This window comes from Abrus precatorius, unplaced genomic scaffold, assembly GCF_003935025.1.
Source record: "Abrus precatorius isolate BTA unplaced genomic scaffold, Abrus_2018 Scaffold11, whole genome shotgun sequence".
In the NCBI taxonomy this organism is placed as follows: Eukaryota; Viridiplantae; Streptophyta; class Magnoliopsida; order Fabales; family Fabaceae; genus Abrus; species Abrus precatorius.
Genome location: NW_020874303.1, coordinates 561409 through 585478, shown reverse-complemented (window position 1 = coordinate 585478; position 24070 = coordinate 561409). Strand labels below are relative to the sequence as shown.

General features: G+C 27.8%; 1 protein-coding gene across 3 annotated transcripts; it reads right to left on the bottom strand.

The window, feature by feature from the left end:
* Positions 1–537: 537 nt before the first annotated feature.
* LOC113854043 (cyclin-dependent kinase C-2-like) lies at positions 538–6580 on the bottom strand. 3 transcript variants are annotated; one of them, XM_027484863.1, is made up of 12 exons: positions 6123–6580; positions 4240–4321; positions 3913–4003; positions 3797–3826; positions 3520–3629; positions 3365–3437; positions 3137–3257; positions 2900–3017; positions 2487–2626; positions 2282–2339; positions 1737–1807; positions 538–1554 (listed from the first exon to the last, which is right to left on the bottom strand). In XM_027484863.1, exons 1-12 carry the CDS (start codon positions 6230–6232, stop codon positions 993–995), a joined length of 1566 nt encoding a protein of 521 aa, XP_027340664.1. In that variant the 5' UTR covers positions 6233–6580; the 3' UTR covers positions 538–992. The 3 variants fall into 3 exon arrangements, with proteins under 3 accessions (XP_027340664.1, XP_027340665.1, XP_027340666.1); XM_027484864.1 differs by having other exon boundaries at positions 681–1554; positions 3365–3422; positions 6123–6539; XM_027484865.1 differs by lacking the exon at positions 6123–6580 and adding an exon at positions 4764–4911 and having other exon boundaries at positions 681–1554.
* Between the last annotated feature and the right edge of the window lie 17490 nt (positions 6581–24070).

The following is a 24070-nucleotide window of genomic DNA, read 5'->3' as shown; positions in this document are numbered from 1 at the left end:
GAAGAAAATGAAAAGAGAAAAGGAGAGAAAGGGAAAAAAAAAAGGCAGGGAATGATCACAATGCGACGGAACACGTGTCAGAAAACCATTAGTTTCACTAAAGATGCGGCAAAATTAAATTTTACAGCTACCACAATGTTGTCACCTGTCCATGAAGCTCTCCAACGTTCATTTTGAATCTTTTTATTTTAATTTCACAATTTTTGTAGCAAAATAGACAATGATTCACATATAATTACCCTGTGAGTTACACACTGTTGATGACAAAATTTTCTCTTAATTTTGCCAAAATTGTAACAAAACCATTAAATGATTGACACATGATGCGATCTTATTAATTTTGCAGTACATGTAACAATATATTTAAAAAAAATAAAAAATTAAATACTTCACCAACATGGCAAAACTTATGCCAACGTAGCAAATTCTCTCCGGACAAAGAAATAGTTTGAAAAAATCAATAAAAGATGAATGTTTTTTAATTTACATTATTTAAATAAAAAAGCCAATATTTTCCTCTTACACATTACAATATGGAACAGCAAGTCAAAATGCATTGTACGAGTTTGAAAATAGAGATAGCAAAACACGATACAAGATCACTAGAAACACAGTATAAGTTAGAACAGCAGCTTGTAATACATTTTTGAAGCATACTGCTTTCATTAACACATGTGCCGCACAGGAATCTAAGGTATAAAATATTAAAAATGGACAATTACAAAAGCAGTGAGTTCTCTACCCTTTCGTGGTCTCTTTATAAACATTATTGCATAATGACCAAACATTGTGTTAGGTGGCCTCACAAAGGCTTCAAGGCAGTTCAAGTAATCATACAATTATATCAATAAACAATAATTAATGAATAAGGGTCATATCTTTTTCTAATGGCTCAATCCATCAATATGTCTGATCTATTTCTATCACTTATTGTCATGTGCCTCAGTTAAGTATCACCAAATTGCAATACCAATCACGATAAGAAAATGCTTTTACTGCTGCCAACCATACTGTTGGTTGCGGTTTCCACCCATCATGTTTGAGCCACGACCAGCTGCTGAACCACCATATGGACCACCTTGAGGATAATTTGGAGCTCCAACTCCATAACCACTACCACCCCCACCACGAGGACCACCGCTGGGCCCACCAGGCATACCACTTGACCCATATGGTGCCCCTCGCCCCTGGGGAGGATATGGACCACTTCCATAACCACCACCTCCTCCTCCTTGACCTCCACGATTTGGGTGATTGTATCCCCCACCAGGGTTCCCACCAGGAGGATATCTTCCTGGCCCACCAGAGGGACCTCGAGGCTTCCCATAATGATGGCTAGGTCCTGCAGCAACTGTTGGTTGAGACCCATGAATAGGAGGGTGGTTAGGACCTTGCCGCATCTGGGCATGTTGCCCACCCTGCTGAATTGGGGGAAGACGACTATGTTGTTGTGGATGCTGCATTTTAAGACGCTTGGCATTTTCTTCATTTTGTCGTTGCTGCTGGCGCTTTTTCTTGGTCTGAAACTCATGGGATGACTCGTACTTGGGTAAACTGAGCCAAACATAGGAGTAATAGTGAGTTGAAAAAGAATATAGTAAATGATCAGTTGAGAGAAGCAATAAACTTTAACGGGGAAGGAACACATGGGATAGACATTCAATCCAATGAAGATCACATACTCCAAGGAAATTAATATTTTGAAAATAAAATCTCAAGATCATAGGAGGTCATACCTCTTGGGATCACATGGTAATGGATCAGTCCAGAAATACTCAGCATCAAGTGCATCCTTGGCAGTAATTCTCTATTCAGAAATCAAATTGGCAAACAAATATTAGGATGCAGATCAAGAACAGAATTATTCATCATAAAAACAATTGTCCCAGGGGTGAATAAAATTATCATCGGATTATACCGAAAACAAACACAATGTACTTTCATGTTTCAAAATAACATGCATAAATATACTTCTTACTTTTCCATCACCATGCCATTGTGTGTGTGTGTGATTGTGATGTGTGTTAATTTTATTTTCACCATTTTGATCACATAACATAAGCCACTCAACCAAAACCAGATAATATATCATTTGCATCATAAGCTCAAAAGGCAATTCGTCAATATCTAAGATACATGATATGACTAAATAACAATATATACAAACATGCAATTAACATTATCAAATTAAAAGAGACTAGGTAATGTAAGATAAACTGGAATACTAAAAGTTGAAACACAAAATGGAAATTCAACATTAATTTAGCAATTAAAACAGTACCTGAGCAGGATCAAGTGTCAGCATCTTCTCCAACAATTCCAGAGCATGACGATCAAAACTATAATTTAAGTCACAGAGAAAAGCTACTCAGATTGAACACCCAGGAAAAAGAAATATGCAGCGTATAAATACTTTTTAATTGGGTAAAGGGGGTGGGGGGATAAAAAAGTATATGGAATTATTAATGCTCATACTCGACACTTACTGTCTGAAAACTTCCCTCAGACGTCTTTTCATGGGTCTTGTTGGCTTAAATTGATTATACCAAGGAGTCTTTGAAACACCAGGCCAGTTCACCTCATCAGGTGCTCCACACAACTCAAAAATTTTATTTAATTGTTCTGGCTACAACAATTACAAAGAAAACATACATTACCATCAAGCTGTACTAGAACAATTACCATGAATAAATAGCTGTACCAAGTTTTGATTAAAACAGAAAGGCTACGTAAGTAATATGAAGAATCCTTTCTTCTGGTCATATATACATCTCTGTATTGGGTGTACTGATAACATACTGGATAAAAGCATACCCTGGCCGGTAAACAATTTCATGACAACACCACTCATATTTTTCCCTTAATTTCACTCAAGGATTATATATATAGTATCACTAACCTCATCTTTTCCAGGAAAGATAGGCTTCCCATGAAGTAGCTCTGCAAAAATGCAACCTACAGACCACATATCTACTGCTGGCCCATACCTTGTTGCCCCTAGCAGCAGCTCAGGAGGTCTAATATATAATGAAATAATCAATATGTGTATAGGCTAAACTTCATGATACCACCCAACAGTGAACTTAGTCAAAATTAGAAACCAACTCCAGTGTCATGATAACAGGAATATCATTACCTATACCATAATGTGATGACACGATTTGTAAGATTTGCATTATGCTCATTAGAAAATGATCGTGCCAGTCCAAAATCTGCAAGTTTCAGATTACCTTCATTATCTATAAGAAGGTTTGAACCTGCAGCAGAACAAAATATATCAAATAGGAGGAGTAATAGATTTGGGAAGATTTAAAATCAAAATCTTGCACAAGTAGCACTTAGAAAGACATTAGCAAAAGGGAACCTTTGATGTCACGGTGAAGTACTTGATTTACGTGACAATAGTGCAGCCCAGTGAGAAGCTGTCTCATGTAACACTTTGAAGGAAAAAGCAACTCAGGCATCACTAAAACAGCAACTATCAGTTCATGAATTAACATTTAATATTAACAGAAATACCTTAATTTGGGGAACTGTAAATCTCATCCCAGGTCGGTCAGCAAGACCTGTCAAATCATGGTCCATGTATTCAAAGACCATATAGATGCCACCTTTATATTTGTTACCATCTGCATAATCCCAAAACATAAACAAAAGAAATATGTAGTAGGAAATAAGAGAATTCAAAAGGAGGTAATGGATATATCCATACAATCAAAACAGTAAAACATATTACAAGCTACTGTCTAATTAAAAATGAAGTAATTGACTATTATCACAAAAATCAATGACTTGCCTGGCCTCCCTTGTTCATCTTTCTCAGGGCCTGTAAAAAGAGACAAATTTTGGAAGTGAATTAATTGAAAGCCTACATTTTGATAGAAAGCACAGTTAAATCGTTAAAAAGTGTACCTGGAGAAGTCACAATTTCTTTCAACTTGATTACATTTTCATGGTGTAGTTTCTTTAGAATTTTGATTTCACGTATAGCTGTTATGGGAAACTGCAATTATGAAATTCATAGAACGATTCAGAGGGAACTCGTTATAGAAACAATAATAATTGCAACTTCAGATTTTGGTCCACAGAATTGCATAAACAATCAAATGTTTGAAAATGCATCAAACACACAATGATATCCCAGATGAAGAATCAAACCAATAACATCAACTAATAAGTTTTTATGCTACCAAAATAAAATACATAAGGAAGCATTTAGTAAGGTGATCAAAGATATACCCCTTCTCTCTCATTGTCCATTCGTATTTTCTTCAGGGCAACAATTTCACCAGTTTTGATCTCTCTAGCCATGTAAACCTGACTGCAATCATAAGTATTTTAATGCATAGATTATTTTCCTTCAGAAATATCAGCAAAGAGGTATAAACAATTACTGGAGCATAAAGTAGCAAAATAAATCCTACCCAAAAACAAATTTTTAAAGCATTTCATGGAAATTTGATGTCATAATAGAAAGATATAAATACAAACTAAAAAAGTGAGAATAAACTACAATTTTCCACTAATAGTACTCAAGTGTAAAACAGGATTGGGAGCCATGTCCAGAGAAGAAAATAAGTGTGATGGGAAACAAGAATTTATAAGAGAGAAAAAAAAAACTAGATTAAAAAAATACTGTTTCAAAGGAAGAAAATGGATGAAGAGAACATGACACAAGGAGATTTATAAGCAACCAAAGAAACCCTAAGTTTAGCACAAGCAACAAATAAACAGCAACCTTGAAGCACATAACTCTACCTCACCTAATGTTGATAAAATCTTCAAAACCCATGAAAGAAAAAACCCTGCCAAGGGAGTGTTGCTGTCCCATTATTTTAACAAGCTGCATATGATATTACTCCCTATAGCTGTTTCAACTTTTCCACTAAGTGGGTGATTGGGAAGAGATTAATTATGGAAAATAATCCTTTTTTTTTTTTCCCAAAACTCTCGAAGAAAGCTGCGAAAAAGTAACCATTATTTTCGAAAGATAAACTAATTCGAACACACACTAAGATGATTGCTCCACTGTTCAAAAGTTGCTGGTTGATAAAGCTACATTCTATCAATCAAGGGCTTCAAAAATCCAATGCTCAACTTGAAGTTTTATTCAAGCTTAAAGGCTTAACCTCGTCTGGAGTATCATTTCATAATCTGAAAGGAGACTGCATTGCAATTGGGTATGTGTCTATGTAATAACAAATGAGTAAAGTATAAGCAACCAAACAGAAAACTAATAAAATAAATATAATATCCCTTACCAAAATATTTATGAGCATTATACAAAGACATCTATGGAATTGAGCTAGAAAATCATAGAGGTGGAACTAGGAATGCTAGAATCAACAAAAGTGGAGCTTCAAATGTAATGTTAACTAACAAAGTCATGCCTCAAGAACTTCCACTCACTGACAAATAATTGCATACTCCAATGCCGCTTCTCCATAGCCAAAAGGCAAAATCTTGATCTCCCTCCCTTTTTGAGTGTAATTAAGGGGTTGACTGGGACAGGGTTTTGGAGGGGAAGGGAGTGGAGGGAAATTTAAAAAAAAAGAAATTGAGATATATAATATTTATGATAGTAAATAAAAGATTAATACATTATGTTAATCAGTTAATGCTAATCCATCATATCTTTAGTTTTGAAAATTTATCAAATTAAAATCTATTCATTTAAAATAAAATTGTTGCCGTCCCCACCGAAACCTCCTTCCCAAACAATCCCTATCAAGGGCATAATATAGATTAACCCTGAAACATCTATTAAACTCCTCCCAGTGTTGCTACCTTGTTAATTAACATATAGAAGCTAAAGATTGCCTAGACACAAGAAGCACCAAAATAATTTCCAAGTAGAACAACTACTGCCATTGGACCAATAAACTTCTCTTACACACTCGCAATTTAGATTATGACAACATGATCAAACATAAGAAGTTGTCAATCACCACAAACCACATCACAAACCCAATAACAAAGAATAACGCAAAAAAACTATATATATATAATTGACGCAAACATTGAAAAAAAAAAATCCCTAAACCACAATGCAATAAAAAGAACATAACAAAAATTAGAAAAAATCACAAAAACTGGCTACTGGGAGATCAAAGAACACTGACCCATATGTGCCCTCGCCAATTTGCTCCAATTTTTCGAAGCAATCGACGCTTCGAGATCCCCAAGAAGGTGACTCGTTCACGTTGAGTTGCCCTGGCGCCGCCATAGCCATTGCAACTCTCCAAACCCCAAAATCTTGTTCTACGCGAATGAACACCGAAGCCGAAAAAGAAGATGGCTCGACGAGAATCGAAAGAGGATATTGTCGATCAGGCGAGGAAGTAAGCAAAAGAAAAAAAAAATCCCGGAAAATAAACGAGAAAGTTGATGAGAAACTGTGTAGTGTGGGAAATCAAAGTGTGCCTACGAAGGCTGCGAATATAATTTTGATGCTGTGTTTGGCCTAGGGTTTAGAATTACATGTTTTTCACTCTTGAATATCTTAGATTATAAGGGAATGATTATTCTGATTCTAATTCTATTCTTGTGTAAATTCTCGTATCTTAAATTATTGATGAATGATTATTCTGCTTCTAAAAATCTAATTTAAATGATAAGATTTTTATATTATCCTTTAGGTATGAATTTTTTACACAGTACACTAAAATTAAATTATGATTTTAATTCTATTCAGATATAATTTCTCGTTTTTTTATTTTTATCTTAACTTTTTTTAAATAAATATACATATTTATCATGAATCTAAGTATTTATTATTTATTCAAATTATTTAAATATATTTTATAAAATACTATTTTAATTAAATCACATAACTTTTTTTTTTATCAAATATTTAGTTTTTTTATTGATTTTAAATTATTTAAATTTTCATTGATAGTATTTTCATTTTGAATGATGTTCCATTTGAAGTATTTAATATATTTAACAAAAATATTTTCCCATTAAAAAGGATAATTATTTTTAAAGAAAATGAAAAACCTTTCACTAAATTTATTCTTTGTTTTGTCATATATTTTTTTAGGTTGTGGTTGAATAGAGTAAATCAAAATTATTCTAATAAGAAAAAAATATTTTAAAAATATTATAGAATTTTAACTAAAAACTTTTTATGTTAAATAATCTATATTCAAATGATTTATTTTTAAAAAAATAAAAAATCTCTTTATTATATTTAAATTTTATATTTATTATTCATAACTATTTTTTATAATTTTAATTTTTTTATTTAAACATAATTTTAATCTTGTTTCTATAACACTGTTTGTAAGGTGTTTACTCTTTTATCAGAAAAAAAGAAAGTGATAAAAATAAAATAAAAAATAATTTATCTTTAAAAATAATGAATAATTTTGGAAATTAATTTTGGAAGTGTGAAAATATAAATTTTCAAATTATTTTAATTTTAAAAATTTATTTTGGAAAGTGTAGAATCCTAATTTTAGAAATTTATTTCTAAAAAGATAATTTTAAAAATGAATTTGAAGAAGTATGAAAGCTTAATTTCAAAAATTATTTTCTAAAATGTTTTATCCTAGTTTTAAAAATTTATTTAAAAAGGTGCATATGAAGACGTTATTTTAAACTATAAATCAAATTTTTATAATACATTCAACAACATTACTATATTTGAAGAGTAATTGTGCTTAAGATATACTAAGAGAAGGTAACGACAGAAGAATAATGAAACTTAGGGTAGTAGAAAAAAAAAAAATACAATAGAGACGAAAAGTAAAAATTTAAAAATATTACCATAAAATCTGAAACAAAAATTAGAAAAATTAAATGTTATTAAATTTTATAAAATATTTTACTATAATTTAAAATTTTAATTAGCCATATTTTAAGAAGGTATATATAACGGTGTAAAAAGAAAAAAAAAAAAAAAAAGGTTGCAAAAAGCAACGCCCAAGTTTTAATTGTGATCGGATCAAGAGTTTGTGTTTCCATTTGGGCCTTAGTCAGATAAGAACCACCGTGGGCCAAAGTTTGTTTTGGCTACTTCCAACATTGATACACACTTGTGTTTGTGAATTTTTAGTACTGGTTTTAGACTTGACCAAAAAATAAAAAACTCGTAGTGGCTTTAGAAAATATTTAATGGGATGAAAAAAGAAAGAGAATATTTTAGTGGTGATTTTAACTTTCACTTATAATTTTTGTCGCAATTCTTAATTTATCAGAGTTATTTGGTATTAGGTTTATGTAACAAATTAAGTGGTTGTTTGAAAAAGGAAAATTTTTTAGAAGGAAAGAGATGACAAAATTAATATTTTAAATAAATATAATTAAAATTAATATTTTTAAAAAAATAAAAGATATAAATTAATATATTAACATAAACTTAATGTATTTTTTATTTTAAATAATATATAATTATTTTATTTTAAAATTAAAAAATATGTTTTCCCTCCTTTCTCTTCCAAAAACTTTTTACCAAACATATTTTAAGTAAATTTAATAATGGTCAAAATTAACATTTTATTGAGATTAAAATTATTACCAAAAGAAAGCAAAATCTTTAAATGTTACTTATGCCTAAAGTTTTAACCATATTGTTAGTGATATTTTAAACTATCAACAATTTTAATTCAATAGTATTCATTGTGACATTCATTACACTTCCTTAATTTAATCTTCTATTACGATACATTTGATACTAAATTACTAATCATCAAATTTTGAAATAAAAAACACAAAAATAAATTACTACATGCATTTAGGAAACATATAGAGAAGTCTTTAATAACTATTTTAAGTACAAATAAGGTTAAAAGCAAGTTGGTAAGTAACTTACTATTTACAAATTTTAAAAAATTAGTAGTTTTAAACCTCCATACATGATATAAGTTTAATGTTTATTACTTATATTTAGGTTCTAAGATTGCTTTTAAAGCGCCATTTTTGTAACAGTCTTCAATTTGTTGTCATTATATTGGAAAAATAGAAATTTTTGGCGCAGGATTTCTCGTTTAAGCGAGAGCGGATAATGTCACTCCAATTGTCCTCTTGCTTAGCCGATAAAGTTCTCGCTCAAGCAAGAGAGGATAATGTCACTCCAATTGTCCTCTTGTTTAGGAGAGAATATGGCTCGTCTCAACGAGAAGTGGTCTCGCCTAGGTGGCCTTGCAGAAAAATGAAAAATTCCTTTGACCCACTCTCACTCAAGCGAGAATGTCTCTCACTCAGGCGAGGAGGGTTTTGCCCAGGCAAGAGTTGACCTCACACAAGTGAGAACACGCTCGCTCAAGTAAAAAACGCTAGTTTGAAGGGTATTTAAGGGACTTCAAACTTAAGAATTTTTATTTAGAATCAAACAGTTTCTCCTCTCATTTCTCTCTGTTCTCTTACCTTCCATTCCAGAGAAAACTCTTCTGAACCTCGAACCTTTTCCAAATCTGAACTTGAACGTCTATTCCGTTCAGATCTAAGTAAGTTTCTTGGATTCCTTTTTTCAATTTTTCTCTTTCTCAAAAGGTATTTACTTTGTAATACATAGGTTCTTCATTGTTTTGACAAAACCTCTCATCGAAAGTGTCGTACCTCTTTTTTGTATCTTAAGAAGAATTTGATCTTAGAGACTCGTTTCTAAGTAAGGGAAGTAGATCATAAACCCTAACTTTTATTTTGTGTTTTAACTTAAAAACTTCAATATCCCTATTTTCAATAGTAAAACCCTCATATTTATTAAGATTTTTGTGCAGATTTTTGTGCTAGAATGGGATTTTTGGAGCATGAAAACCAATTATCTATTTCTTAAAACACTTAGATAAGATTTTTATAGCCGAAATTATGAGTAACATAAGTTTTTAAGAAAGTTTATGATTTTGATATTGATATGTACGCATAATTATTTTTGGATTATGACTTTGCACAATATGGGATAAAAGGTGCTAAACCCCAGAATAGACGATTTTATAAGAAGATTGAGAGAGTGTAATCTTCAACAATGTATATGTGGTTTAGTTCAATATATGTTAAACTATACGACTAGTTTGAGATTGAGGGTGTCCGACCTTCAACACAATTTATTAATTTGTATGATGTGAAATAAGTGGATGATTTGTTCGTATTGGAATGGTGTAGTGTAATAAGTGTAGGTTTATGTTTGATAACTGATAAATGTTGAAATTGGTGAATTCATGTTATTATGAAAAGTATTTGATTGTCTTGAATGATAATGTTTTATTAGTGAAAGTTGATGAATAAAGGGCTAATATGAATAAGTGTGCATGTAAAATTAAAGTTGTTTATGTTATCAAAGTGGAAAGTGAAATGTTGATAAATTGTGTGTAATATGAAATGTTGAAATGATGATAAAATGTGTGTCATGTGGAAATGTCGTGCTGATAAAATAAATGTAATGAAAAATGTTGAGGAATTAAATATCATATGAAATGCTAAAAAAGTAAGTGTAATGACAAATGTTGAGATACTATATAAATAGTTATAGAGATACACTAGGGGTATAGAGTTTGGAGAAAATTTAAAAATTTTTGGAGAAATGAATGTGGTGAATGCTATTTGTAAGTGAGTGTATAACGAATTGCTGAAAGTAAAAGCATTCACAGGTCTCCTAACGAGACTCCTGACTATACCTTTGCTGAAAGAACCTAAAGGAACACACGTTATATTCATGTTGTTTGGGTTAACTGGCGACTATCTATACTCATGTAAGATATCAAGGGATCCTAGAGGCAATGTTGAGGAATTGTGAGATGTGTGATTATAATAGGTAAGTCATAACGGATTGATTAGTATAATTACAATACATGTATTGTAATATATCAAAGGGTGTAATTATAATACATGTATTGTAATACATTAATTAATATAGTTATAACGTACATATTATGACATACTGCTCGGTCTAAAAAAGACATGATATAATATGAAATTGGTGTGTTTGAAAGTACTAATGGCATGATTGATGCTCTGTTTGATATGTTGTAATACTTAGTAAAATGACGTATGAATTAGTATTATTTTAGTGTACATTATATGATTTAAAATATGAATGATACAATTGTTGTTGCTATGAATTTGTTAATATAACACTGCTACTAATTTACATTTCCTGTGTTATTTTAATTGATTTATAAAGAAAATAATTAGTGAAATAGGAATACTTACTCTTATAAAATATGTTTCTAGGACATGCTAATTGAAAGAATTAAAGAAAGATTGATCTGTTTAGGATCATATTTTTGGCGAAATGATGAAAAGATTGCTCTTATAAAATTTAGAGGATTGTAATATTTTTTATTTCTATTTTAAGTTAATTAGGTTGTGTAATTATTTAAATATAAAATTTAAAAATTATGATATTGGATAGATTTTATTGTAAATATTATTTTGAAGTATTTGTAATATAAGTAATCGATTATTTTTAGACGGTATTATGTGTGTTTTAAACTTACATATATGTAACTCAAATTAGTAGATTATTCAATTTTTTTTTATTTCATTCTATTTATAAATTTAAAAATATGAAATTAATTCTGTGTAAGATTTAAAAATATAATTTTGATCTTTTCATTAATTCTTAAATTTATAATTTTTCAAAAGAAACATTTTTTTATTTTCTTCTTATTATAAATCAATTGATAATTTGAAACACAAAATTAGGGATGCTACAATTTTGACATATTATGAGATGCTTCATCTAGATTCCTTTCATCTAATACCTATAAATTAAATAAAATGATCAAACTCAATATTGTTTATCATATAAAAAGGAAAAAGAAAATTCTTCATTAATTTCAAAAGAATAGAGGATTTTTATAGACGAGAAAGCAATAGGACATATGTCAAGTATTAAATCACCATCTTTCAAATCCTCAAAAGTTGGATGAACACTAACTCCATTTAGATTCCATATGGATGATTGTTAGTCGCAGGAACTTTGATGAAGACTCTCACTACCAAAATGGACTTACAGCAGAATTTTCTATCCAACGTTAATAAAATATTATGAAGCGTGATTCACACATTATCAATAGATAAATGAAAAAATTTTCTACCTACTAAACAGAAATTATTAATATAAAATGTCACAAATGTTTTTAAAAACAATAATATATATATACACACACTTGTATATGCTTGCAAGATAACAAATAGGTCCCCCAAAGCATATCAATCACACCACTACTTTATTAAGTATTTGTTTAATGATTTAATTTGCATAAGATTATGCGCTATAAATTTGACAATAAAAATTATTAAAACAAGTTAGAAAGAATTTACTTTAATTATTTTAAAAATATTATTAAAATAAATAAAAAAAACTCAAGAGTTGTGTATTTCTATAAATTCAAATAATTAAATGTTTTATAAACTATTTCAAATGCTTCCTAAATGTAACATTAATTAGAAGAGGAAATAAAATCTTAGATACTTGGAACAGAAAATGATGCTGCTTGGGAGTTCTATGAACTTCGACCAAAAATAACTATTTTTTTTTAAATTTTTAAGGAATTTTTCTAGGATTGGACAAGATAAATTACTTTTAATATAAAAGAAATTTTTATTTATTTTTTATACTTACTCTTTCTTGTATAAGAGCTTTTCTAAAAATTTATCGAAACTAAACTTTAGTATCATGGTAGTGACCTTTTCTAACTTTGAGAATATACGCGTTACACCAACCTTGCATAGTGCATAACACTAAATTATATAAATAATATTTTTAATGTATATTAAGGGCAAATAAAAATAATTTATATAAGATTAAATTTTATTAAAAGTCATAAAGTACTATAAAATTCAATACATGGATAATATTAAATGTTATATTTTTAATTAAAAGTATTATTTATTAATATTTTTTATTTTTTGTTCTATGTTAAAAAAAAAAACTTTCTCTAGAACTTACTTTGTGCCAAATAACATTCATATTAAAATTAATATTGTTGAATTAGTGTTTGGGTCAATTTAAAAGTTAATTTGTATACAGGCATATAACTGGTTTGAACTAAAAAGATTTTGAATTGGTTTTGGAAATTGCCAAACGCAAGCTAATCACTGTGGAATCACGTAAACGATAATATGGCCAAGATTCATATAAAACTCATGAGTTGATTTACATGAATAAAAAACGATTAAGGGATGGTTAGCCACTTGATAATAGGTATCAACAATACTTGATTTGTGGGTTTCTTAAACCTACTTAGCGCGTTAAGTCCAATAATATGAGAAATTGAACATAGACACATGCTTTTTGGGTTACTTTCACAGTTTTCACAGTAGGTAAGTGAAATATTTAGCATTGAAATTACCAATAACTCATCCACGCACGCCTATTTCTAATTTGAGTACCCTTTATAAATGCGTGGTGGTTAAACTTACACGTTAGAATTTAATATTAATTCTAAGAATACTTTATCACCAGATTCCAAGAAAATATATCCACAGAAATTTAGAGTGACTAACAATAAATCTAAATTTAGTCTTAAATTAGAATTTAGCATTTACACAAAAATTTTCATGCATTTAATTAATATATAATTCACTTAATGTTCAAAAACTTTTAGAAACTAATTGATTTGTGCTAATTTAAATTATCAATACAATTAATCTTAAATTTCAGATTTGAAAATCTAATTCACAGTTCTTTAAAAGTTAATTATATATATCAACTGAATAATATATAATCAAACATATGTGCATAATCAATTATCTAAATGAATAATTTTAATTTAAAAATATAATTAGCAATAGGAGAAAGAAGGAAGAGATGATCTTGAATTTGTATGCTGAATTTGAATGAAATCAATCATCGAGGAGGAGATGACAAAAGGAAGAAAAGAAACCAAATTTCTATTTTCCCAAAATTCTCCCTTGTTATAAGGTTCTTGGCCTCTCATAAACTCCACCAAAATAGAATAAAAACATATAAAATAAATCCACAACAACCTATCATATTAATCTCCTTTCTCTTAGATGAATTTGGCCACTTAATTTGCTAAATTCTGAATCATAAAAAGAAAGTTATGTTAGAAAACATGCAGGTAAGTTCTCTAATCTAATTAGTAACATTTGTCCACATTTGGCAATGTAAACTCATCAATTTGGATTTTAATCTGAATATCAGTTAAAGCCTTGGATGTAAATTACAAAAATGTCACTTGAACAAACTCAATTGGCTTTTGTGGATCGAGATATGACCTCTAGAATGTATTTTGCTCAAAAATTGCAACTACAGTTAAGACTCTCATTACGTCAGAAATAAATTTTTGAAGCGCTAACTTAGACAGTGGTTAATAAAAATCGCTCTATAATAAATAAAGCTCTATAATAAATGAAACACGCTCAACGTATTTCTTCTTCTTAGCTAACAAAGTTGGTCTCTTTTACTGTAAGTTTTATTCGTCTTCTCTACTCTCTTATGTTTTTTTCATCTTTTCTGTTAGCTTGCTCTCTTTGTCTTCTCTCACTAACAAATTATTTTTTTTTCATATCTGTAGGTACTTCTTCATTCTTCTCTCTTCATCTTCTCTGCGCTAACAATTAGTTTTTTTTCATATCTGTAGACATTCTCTGTTATTCTCTTCATATTTTTGCGCTAACAATTTTTTTTTCTTTCACATTTGTAGGTATTTTTTCATTCTCTCTTTCTTTCTTCTTCTCTTTGTTAACGATGAATCATCTATTCTCTTTTTTTTTCTTTTTTTTTTTCTCTATTAACATTAAAACTCATCCTACTAATTTGTTCTTCTTTTTTCTGTTTGGTTCATGCACATATGGATTGTTTTTGGTTAACACCAAATGTATAAACTCAAGATTCAATTTTGATTTGTAATAAAAAATGAAGAAAACTCACAAAGAAATCAATTCTAAATTTTGATTTAAACGTAATAATAAATTAATTTTACTTTACAACAGATCTAAAGCTAAAAAAAAAAATCAATTTCAAATTTCAGATTCGATGTTTACATTTATACTTTGGAGAGCGGTTCTACGTGGAACCGCTCTCTAATCTTACACATATATTTTAGAAAGCGGTTACGCGTGGAACCGTTCTCCAATCTTAACTTTTGAGAGCGGTTGTTTAACCGCTTTCTTAAATATAACACATTAGATAGCGCAAGATTTTAGAGCAATTTTAAACGTTCTTTAATTTAAAATAGAACCGCTCTTAGATCTCTATTCTGACATAGTGTCTATTTCAAAACCTAATTTCAACTCAAAGACTTTCAAAATTATCCATGAATTATGCATAAAAGTTGTAGTCCTATCTCTTATATTTCCTATAAATCAAAGATCAATAATCAAATGAGCTCTATAACTCAGGATATGACTAAAAGAATGAAGTAGTGTCAGAAATTGCAAAATGCTGAAAAATTGAAATTAAGTCCAAGTAGAAACCCAATAAACACAAAATAGTCCAAAACAATCTAATTAGGCACAAAAGAGGAATAATGAGCTAAATATAAAAGAAAATAAATACATAAAATATAATCAATCAATACTATTAAAAAATTATTTCCTATGGATGAACAAGAATATTTTTCAATTTGATGCTATTGACGATCAATAACATTTTTCAGATTGATGCTATTGATAATAATAATATTTTTATGCAACTGTCTTAGGTAGATTTTATTTTATGTCATATTTTAAATATTTTACAATAATAATAATAAATATTTACATATTTAAATCAAAGAAAACTAAAACCAAATGAAATTAAGGATTCATTTAGTAAATTTGATAAGGTAAGAAAAAATTATAACATTTGTTTTGTGGGAGAGGAAAGTTTGAGTTAGAAATAGACATAATAGAATGACCTAATATGTTATCTTGGTATACATAAAACATAAAAAAGATAAATGCTTATTAAGCATTTCCTACTCGCCTCTTTAGACATAGGCCTAAGTATTCTTTTTAAACTACCCTCTTCAAGCTTCTCTCACCCTTTCTCTACAATTGAAAGAAAAAAATTCAATTATAATTGCGTATGAGTTTTTTACTAAGAATATTATAACAAAACAAATTCATCGAAAAAATTTATTTTAAGATATGTTTGAAAGAAAGTTTTTGAAGGAGAAAGGTGGGAAGGACATATTTTTCAATTTTAAATTAAAATAATTATATATTATCTATGATGACAAATACATTATTAATATATTAATTTTTTCTTAATATATTAATTTATAATTTTTATTTTAAAAAATATTAATTTTACATATATTTATTTAAAATTTAAATTTCATCCTTCCCTCCTCTCTCTTCTCCTCCCCAGCAAACCCCCCTTCCCAAATAACTTCTTAGGTAATGTAATTTTGAACTAGTCATCTGCATTTTAATATATATATATATATATATATATATATATATATATATTTGTTTATTTTAGAAGCACTGTGGACATTGATTAATTCACGCTTAGTTTAACTTTGTGCATAGCCGAGTTAGACACTATTTGTGCTTAAATTTTATGTTTTGATTGAGTTTTAATTTGTTGGTCTCGTTGATTTAATTGTTAATCTTGATTATTTTTCACATATTGACACATTATTTTACGTGCTTGTTCAGATCATGTGTTGGGTTGTAGTTTGTGGATTAAAGTGATTTTGAAATTTATGAAATGTTGAGACAATAACTTACACATAGGAGGAGAGTTTAATTGGCATAATAGAAAAGAAAAATGGTACCTGAATAGTAAAAAGCAACTGCTGAACAGATAGAGAAACCACTAAAGGTGAACTTCATTAGAGAAGTATACTCTCTCTCTTGGCTAGCTCGCTTGGTCCAAGTCAAAGAAACTTATCAGAAAGTGGAGAATGTGGATGGATTATATTTTGTTAGAGTTTGAAGGAAAACAAAAATGGATTGTGAAGACACGAATGATAGTAAGAAAAGGAAGAAAAAAGATAAAAAAAAACACATAACATAAAAATTCTCTAAAACATTATGTGTTTTTGCTAGAGTCTTCTGAGAAGAAGAAAATGAATAATATGTTTTTTAACAAAATTAACGTTTTCTAAAAAAAAATTATTTAAAATATTTTTTGTCAATTATGAGACTGAAATAAGAAAAAAAATTAAAAGAATAAACTAAAACAGAATTAAGAGATCAACTTACTAACCTATATTTTAAGTCAAATATATTTATTTTTATATTTTTAAAGTTTAAAGCTTTTAAATTTTTAATTAATTATTTCTCAATAGTATAAAATATTTATCATTAATAATTAAATTTTAATTTTTTTTATTTATAAAATTTTCTTGAACTTCAAAAAATAACCTTACATTTCGTATACTTATAGATAATAGATAGAGAATAACAAAATTTGAATTGATAAGAACTAACTGTTCCGATTATTTAAAGAATAACACTAATCACTTGCGTACAAAGCATTAGTTATTTAATTAATGAATGTATAGCATATATGTATTGTACTTGCAAGTTGCAAGCGACAGGGTTGACTTTTGACTTTGAAAATCAATAGAATTTGTTGTGACTTGTGAGGACTATTTATAGTGCTTCTGATCATAATTACATCACATAAAGATAATGGGAGAAATGCTATCATTATCCTTTCTCTTTTCTCTATTTAAAGTTAACTTAAACAAAGTTGCAATCATTTCTCAAATGGTCATTTTCTGCATTGCCGATTCTAGCGATTTCCTATTTAAGGACGCATGGACACGACACCTACGTGAAATCTCAAAATAATTATTATAAATTGTATGTGTATCCTCATTCTATAAAGACATTTACAGATATTATGAAAACAAAACTATTCGTAATTCCTTAATTTTAATTTTTAAATTTCAAATATTTAATCTATAAGATAATCCTTATTATCATGATCCATAGTCAAATATTTTATTTCCAATTCAAATAATAATTATTTTTATTTGTATATTCAAATAAAATTTTTAATTCAAATGATCTTTCTCTTAATATTTACGTATTAAATTCAAATTGAAATATTTATCTTTATTTATTATAATTTTAATTACCTTATTTCGTAAAAAAAGTGATCTTTCATATTTACTTTATGTTACTATCGTCAAATTTAAATCAAATCCTTTCCAATTTTGTAATTTTCATTATGAAATATTTAAAATTTGATTTTTTTTAATTTTTAAGTCAATTCAATTTTATTATTATTATTATTTTATTTTTATATTTTCTTCAAATTATATCTTTTTTATTTTACTTTATCCTTATATTTATGTATAAAATTACCTCTCTCTATTAGAAGCCGTTGTATTAAAAACTATTCTCTCTTGCCATCTTGTCTAGGAATGTGAATAAAACATAGATGCTATTTGCCATTATTACTCTACCTCGTACTTGTTTTATAATCATGCAGTTACACAGTTAAGTGTGATTTAAACATATTTATAATTAGTTGTGAGCAATTTTTTTGGTATATTTTTTTTTAAAAAAGCTTTTAACATAAAATTATTATTTTACATTAATTATAATAAAATCAATGTAAATAGTGCATATTTTCTACATTAGTTCTATTCTTAAATGGTTTAGAAAGTGTATATTTTATTGTGTGATTGAAAATTTTTAAAAATTTTCAACTCAAACAATTCAAGATTTAAGACAACAACAAAAGGTATTATATTAAATCTTGAAGAAGAGAAACTAGAGTTTCACTCAAGAATGAGAAATGATAAAATTTTTTGAACTCAAGAATGAGAAATGATAAAAACTTTTGAACTTAAGAGTAATACAACAAGGGAATTGATGAAAAAAATTCAAGATTCTATACACAAGTAAATAGGTATTGTATCACTACGATAGAAAGGAGATTGGTTCTATTTTAATTTAGAGAGCGTTTAAAATTATTCTAAAATTTTGTGCTATTTAATGTGTTGCATTTAAAAGAGTGGTAATAACGCTCTCAAATGTTGATAGTGGAGAGCGGTTCCATGTGAAACCCTTCTCACAAAGTAGATATCACTTAGAGAGCAGTTCATACAACCGCTCTCCAAAATATGAGTATGATTCACAAATCTGAAATTTTTTTTTCTTTATGAGTTTTCTATTTCAAACCAAAATTAATTTATTGTTACATTTAAAATTTTTTCATTTTTATCCCAGATCAAAATTAAAACTTGAGTTTGTACGTTATATTAACCAAACAGTCTACATCTACAACACTAGTAGGATGATTTGCGGTTAATAAAGAAAAGAAAGAAAGAAAGAAAGAAAGAATAGAAAGAAGTGTAAGAAAGGTAGTAACAGATGAAAAAAATATCAACTTTGTTAGTACAAAGAAGACGAAAAAACCCTACAGATGTGAAAGAGACAAATTTTGTTAGCTCATAAAAAAAATGAAGAAGATGAAGAATATGAAGAGAACTTATAGATGTAAAAAAGACTAACTTTGTTAGCAAGATGAAGATATTTATCGAGCGTGCTTATTTATAAAATAAAAAAAGACTTTAGAGAGTGATTTCTTATTAACTGCTCTAAGAAGTATACATTATAAAGAGTGTGTGACTTTAGAGAGCGGTTAATAGAGAACTGCCTTCACTACTTCACTACTATTATATGGCCCTGCTTTCTTTAACTGTTATCCAAACTTTTCTGAGTTTAAACAATGACAATAATGTGAAAGCAATAAGAATATTTATAAAATCTCTAGACAATATAGTAGATAATACATTTGATCCCTTTCACTTAATATATAGAGTATATTATAAGATTACGAAAGTAAATTATGGGTTCAAAGTTAGAAGAGAAACTCCTAATAATGAAACAACAATAATACAAGCTAACCTAGGAAAAAGTATAATACAAGTACCTAGAAAACTAAGACATGAAGAATTAAGTATACAATACTGAAATTATAGACGGAACTGATAGAAGAATAAGATTAAAAATGAATAGATCTTCGTCAATAAGAATTAATAATCCTCGAGTAATAAAAGAACCTTCAAGACACTCAATAGATAATTTCACAATAAATTTAGATTTAAAATGTATAGACAATATTACTAAGCTAGGAATATCAATACTATTATATAACTCTATTTTACAAGATAATAGTAGTGAAAGAAATTATAGTCGTACTACATCACAAATATTAAATACAGTATCAAAAGAAGAACCTTTTAAAATAGACAAAACTTGGATAAAAGACGAAATAGATGCATAATACAACAAATAAATCAAAAGCTGGTTTTTACAAAATTTTGATGAAATGGAAAGAATAAAAATAAGAGAATAATTCTATAAATATTTAGAAAAAATAGAAATAAATATACATTTTTTCATAGTTACAACAATATTGTATAAAAAATAGTATAAAATATCCAACAATCAAACAAATAAATTCTTCAAATAAGATAACCACACCCTGGAAAACAATATCAAGAAAGATAATAGAATCATAATATCCTCCACAAAAACAAATTAAGATTAGAATAGATAACGAAGAAGTAGAAGTTAGTTCTTATAAGAAAACAAATCTTATAGAGAAAATAGTAGAAAAAACAGACATAAACAAGATACATCAACTTACTTATTTGAACATAAAAAACCATTTTGGACTATATAATATAAAACCACAAATAAATGTATTTTCAAAAGAGCAGACCCAAACTAAGACAGAAGAAAAAGCATTAGAGATAAAATCAATAAAAAAAAAAGACTATGAAAAAGTCAACCAACCTACTACTAGTATAACTATTAAAGATTTACAAAAAGAAATTAAAATATTAAAAAAAATATATGAATTAAAACAGAGTCAAACATTAGAAATAAAAATAGAAGAAAACAATAAAGAATCTAAAATAGAATTACTATCATCAATACCTACACATAAACGGTAATGTGAAATTACTTTAATAATAGAAGAATAAAAATTTAATATGATAGCTTTAATCGATTCAGAAGTAAATATAAATTGTACACAAGAAGGATTAATTCATACAAAATATTATGAAAAAATAACAAAAAAATTATCCTTAGCAAATGGATCTAAAATGAACATACAATATAAATTATCTAAGACAAAAATTTGTAAAAAAAAAATATGTTTTACAACTTCATTTATATTAGTTAAAAATATGACAAGTTAAATTATATTAGAAGCTCCCTTTCTAACATTATTATATCCATGTAAAATCAATAATAAAGGAATTATTAGCAATATTATAAAAGGAAAAGAAATAGAATTTAAATTCTTACAAGCCCTAAGAATCAGAGAACTAAATCTCTTACAAGAAAAATCTGTATCTAAAATAAATTTAATAAAGAAAAAATAAAATAAAATAAAATTAATTAATAAAGAAATAGAATATAAAAGAATAGAACAACAACTCAAAAGTTCTAAAATACAAAAGATGATTAAAACTTTAGAAAAGCAAATAGAAAAAAAAATTGTAATATTAACCCAATAGACTTTCATTCTAGAAAACAGTACGAGATAAGTCTATCTTACGAAGAAAATTTTGATGAAAGAAATATTTCAACAAAGGCTAAACTTATACAAATGAATAAAGAACAATTATAATATTGTAAACAAGAATTAAATGATTATTTAAAAAAGAGATTAATAAGACCATCAAAATCTCTTTGGAGTTGTACAGGGTTTTATGTAAATAAAGCCTCTGAACAAGAAAGAGGAGCACTCAGATTAGTGATAAATTACAAGCCATTAAATAAAGTATTAAAATGGATTAGATACCTAATATCAAATAAACAAGACTTAGTTAAAAGATTAGTACATACAAAGATATTTTCAAAATCCGATATGAAATCAGGATATTATCATATATCAGTAAAAGAAGAAGATAGATATAAAACTGCTTTTGTAGTATCTTTTGGACATTATGAATGGAACGTAATGCCATAAGGTTTAAAAAATGCTCCCAGTGAATTTCAAGAAATTATGAATAATATTTTTTTATTCTTATATGAACTTTTCTATAGTATATTTAGATGATGTATTAATATATTCAAAAGGCATCCAACAACATATAGAGCATATAAATTAATTTATAAAACTAATAAAAATAAATGGATTAGTAGTATTAGCAAAAAAGATGAAAATATTCCAAGAAAGAATTAGATTTCTTGGATATGAAATATTTCAAGGAACAATTACTCAAATACAAAGGTCATTAGAATTTGCTAAAATATTTCTAGACCAAATAAAAGAAAAACATAATTACAAAGATTCTTAAGATATTTAAATTATATAGCAGATTTTATTCCAGATATTAGAACAATATGTGTCCCTTTGTATAAAAGATTAAGAAAAAAATCCTCCACCTTGGGATGAAAACATGACTGATACTATTAGAAAAATAAAAGTCCTAGTCAAGACTCTTCCTTGTATAGGAATACCATACTTCAAAGCATCCTTAATTGTAGAAACAGATGCATGAAAATTAGGATATGGAGGCATACTAAAACAAGTTTTACCAGAAACCCAAATAGAACAAGTGGTAAGGTACCATTCAGGAATATGTCATCCTGCACAACAAAAATATTCTATAAAAGAAATATTATCCATAGTATTATGTTTACAAAAATTTCAAGATGATCTTTTTAATAAAAGATTTTTAATAAGAATTGATTGCAAAGTAGCCTCACAAGTTTTACAAAAAGATATTAAAAATCTAATTTTAAAACATATTTTTGTCAAATAGCAAGCCTTATTATCCAATTTTGATTTTCAAATCGAATCTATAAAAGGAAATAATTTTTTTTTACCTGATTATCTTACTAGAGAGTTTTTACAAGAAAAAGATGTCAAAAATGAATAGTTCACATTATGAGATTCCCAAAAAAGAAGAAGTTGGTCCTCCACCAACTCCTACCAAGAAAGACAAAGGTAAAAAGGTATTAACCACTTTACAAGCTCTACAATCTCAACCAAAGCCAATAACACCAGCCAAACTTACTTACAACAAATTTACCATGTTGACAAAACCTACTAGTTCCAATTACTTCTCTCATAATACTGATAATCCAGACAAACAATATGTTGAAAAAGAAGACTGTATCCCAATAATACCTATAGAACCAGAATGGTTTTCAATTCCCAGACATGAAATAGCTAAGACAATATTTCCTCCAGATTGTCATTTTGTACCAATATCCTCTCAGCAAAAACAAGAATTTTGTGAGTTAATTTTAGTTGATACTCAATTAATAGAGTTAACCCATCACAAAAACCCAGAGTCCAAAGACATTATATTTTCTAAATTTAAAATAAACAAAATATTAATAATACAAGACTGGGAACAGCCCTTGTTCCATTATAAAACTTTTACAATAAACTATCAGCCAAAACAATACAATTATTTCGACTACATTGTAGCCTGGAGAAATATTTTATATCTCAGATCAGCTACTCATTAATGGTTTATCTGGTTTAGAAAAGGAATATAATTAAAATTTCCAAATTGGTTCCATTATTGGTATCATGATTTTGGAGCAGAAACAAAAATATTCCCAGAAGAAGTTAAAACTTCTCTACAATATTTCAAAGAAAAGACAAATTTTATTCTTGAATGCCAAGTTTTATTCTTTGTAGCAAGCATGAGAATAACTTGGATAGTTATGTGGGAGTATGACTCTGCAAAGCTTCATGAGAAAAAAATAATTTAATTACTAGTGAGATCTATAAAAATAAAATGGTGGACTAAGTTCAATTTAGAATTATTAAATAAACAAAAAATAAATCAGTGGTTACAATATTATGGAATACTAGCTTTATATAACTCTTTAGAAAGATCAGCTATTTCAGAAAAAGCTAATCAATAATTTTTAGCTCAAAAAAAAAGATTAATAGCTAGCCTTCATTCAGCAAAAATAGAAAAAAGAGTTTAATGAGATAATTCAATTAATATCTCCAAAGATATCAGAAGAAGGTGAACAATCTCAGAACAGTCCAAATTTATTAAAAGACTTTGAAGATTTAGCAGAAGAAAATGAAGACGATTGTTATGGGATATATCTTCCTTTTTCTCAAAGATGAAAGCAAGATAAGAAATGACTAAAAAGTAAAAGCAAAAGAAGAATTAACCAAAAGCAAAAGAAGAAATGACTAAAGCAAAGGAAGAAG

Bases quoted from the DNA above. Each gene is read 5' to 3' on its own strand.
- LOC113854043 (XM_027484863.1), bottom strand. From the start codon at position 6,232: ATGGCTATGGCGGCGCCAGGGCAACTCAACGTGAACGAGTCACCTTCT. The intron at 4,004-4,239 runs GTATATCTTTGA...TCATAATTGCAG, and splicing joins TGGACAATGAGAGAGAAGGG to TTTCCCATAACAGCTATACG. The intron at 3,630-3,796 runs GCAAGTCATTGA...GGGATTATGCAG, and splicing joins AGATGAACAAGGGAGGCCAG to ATGGTAACAAATATAAAGGT.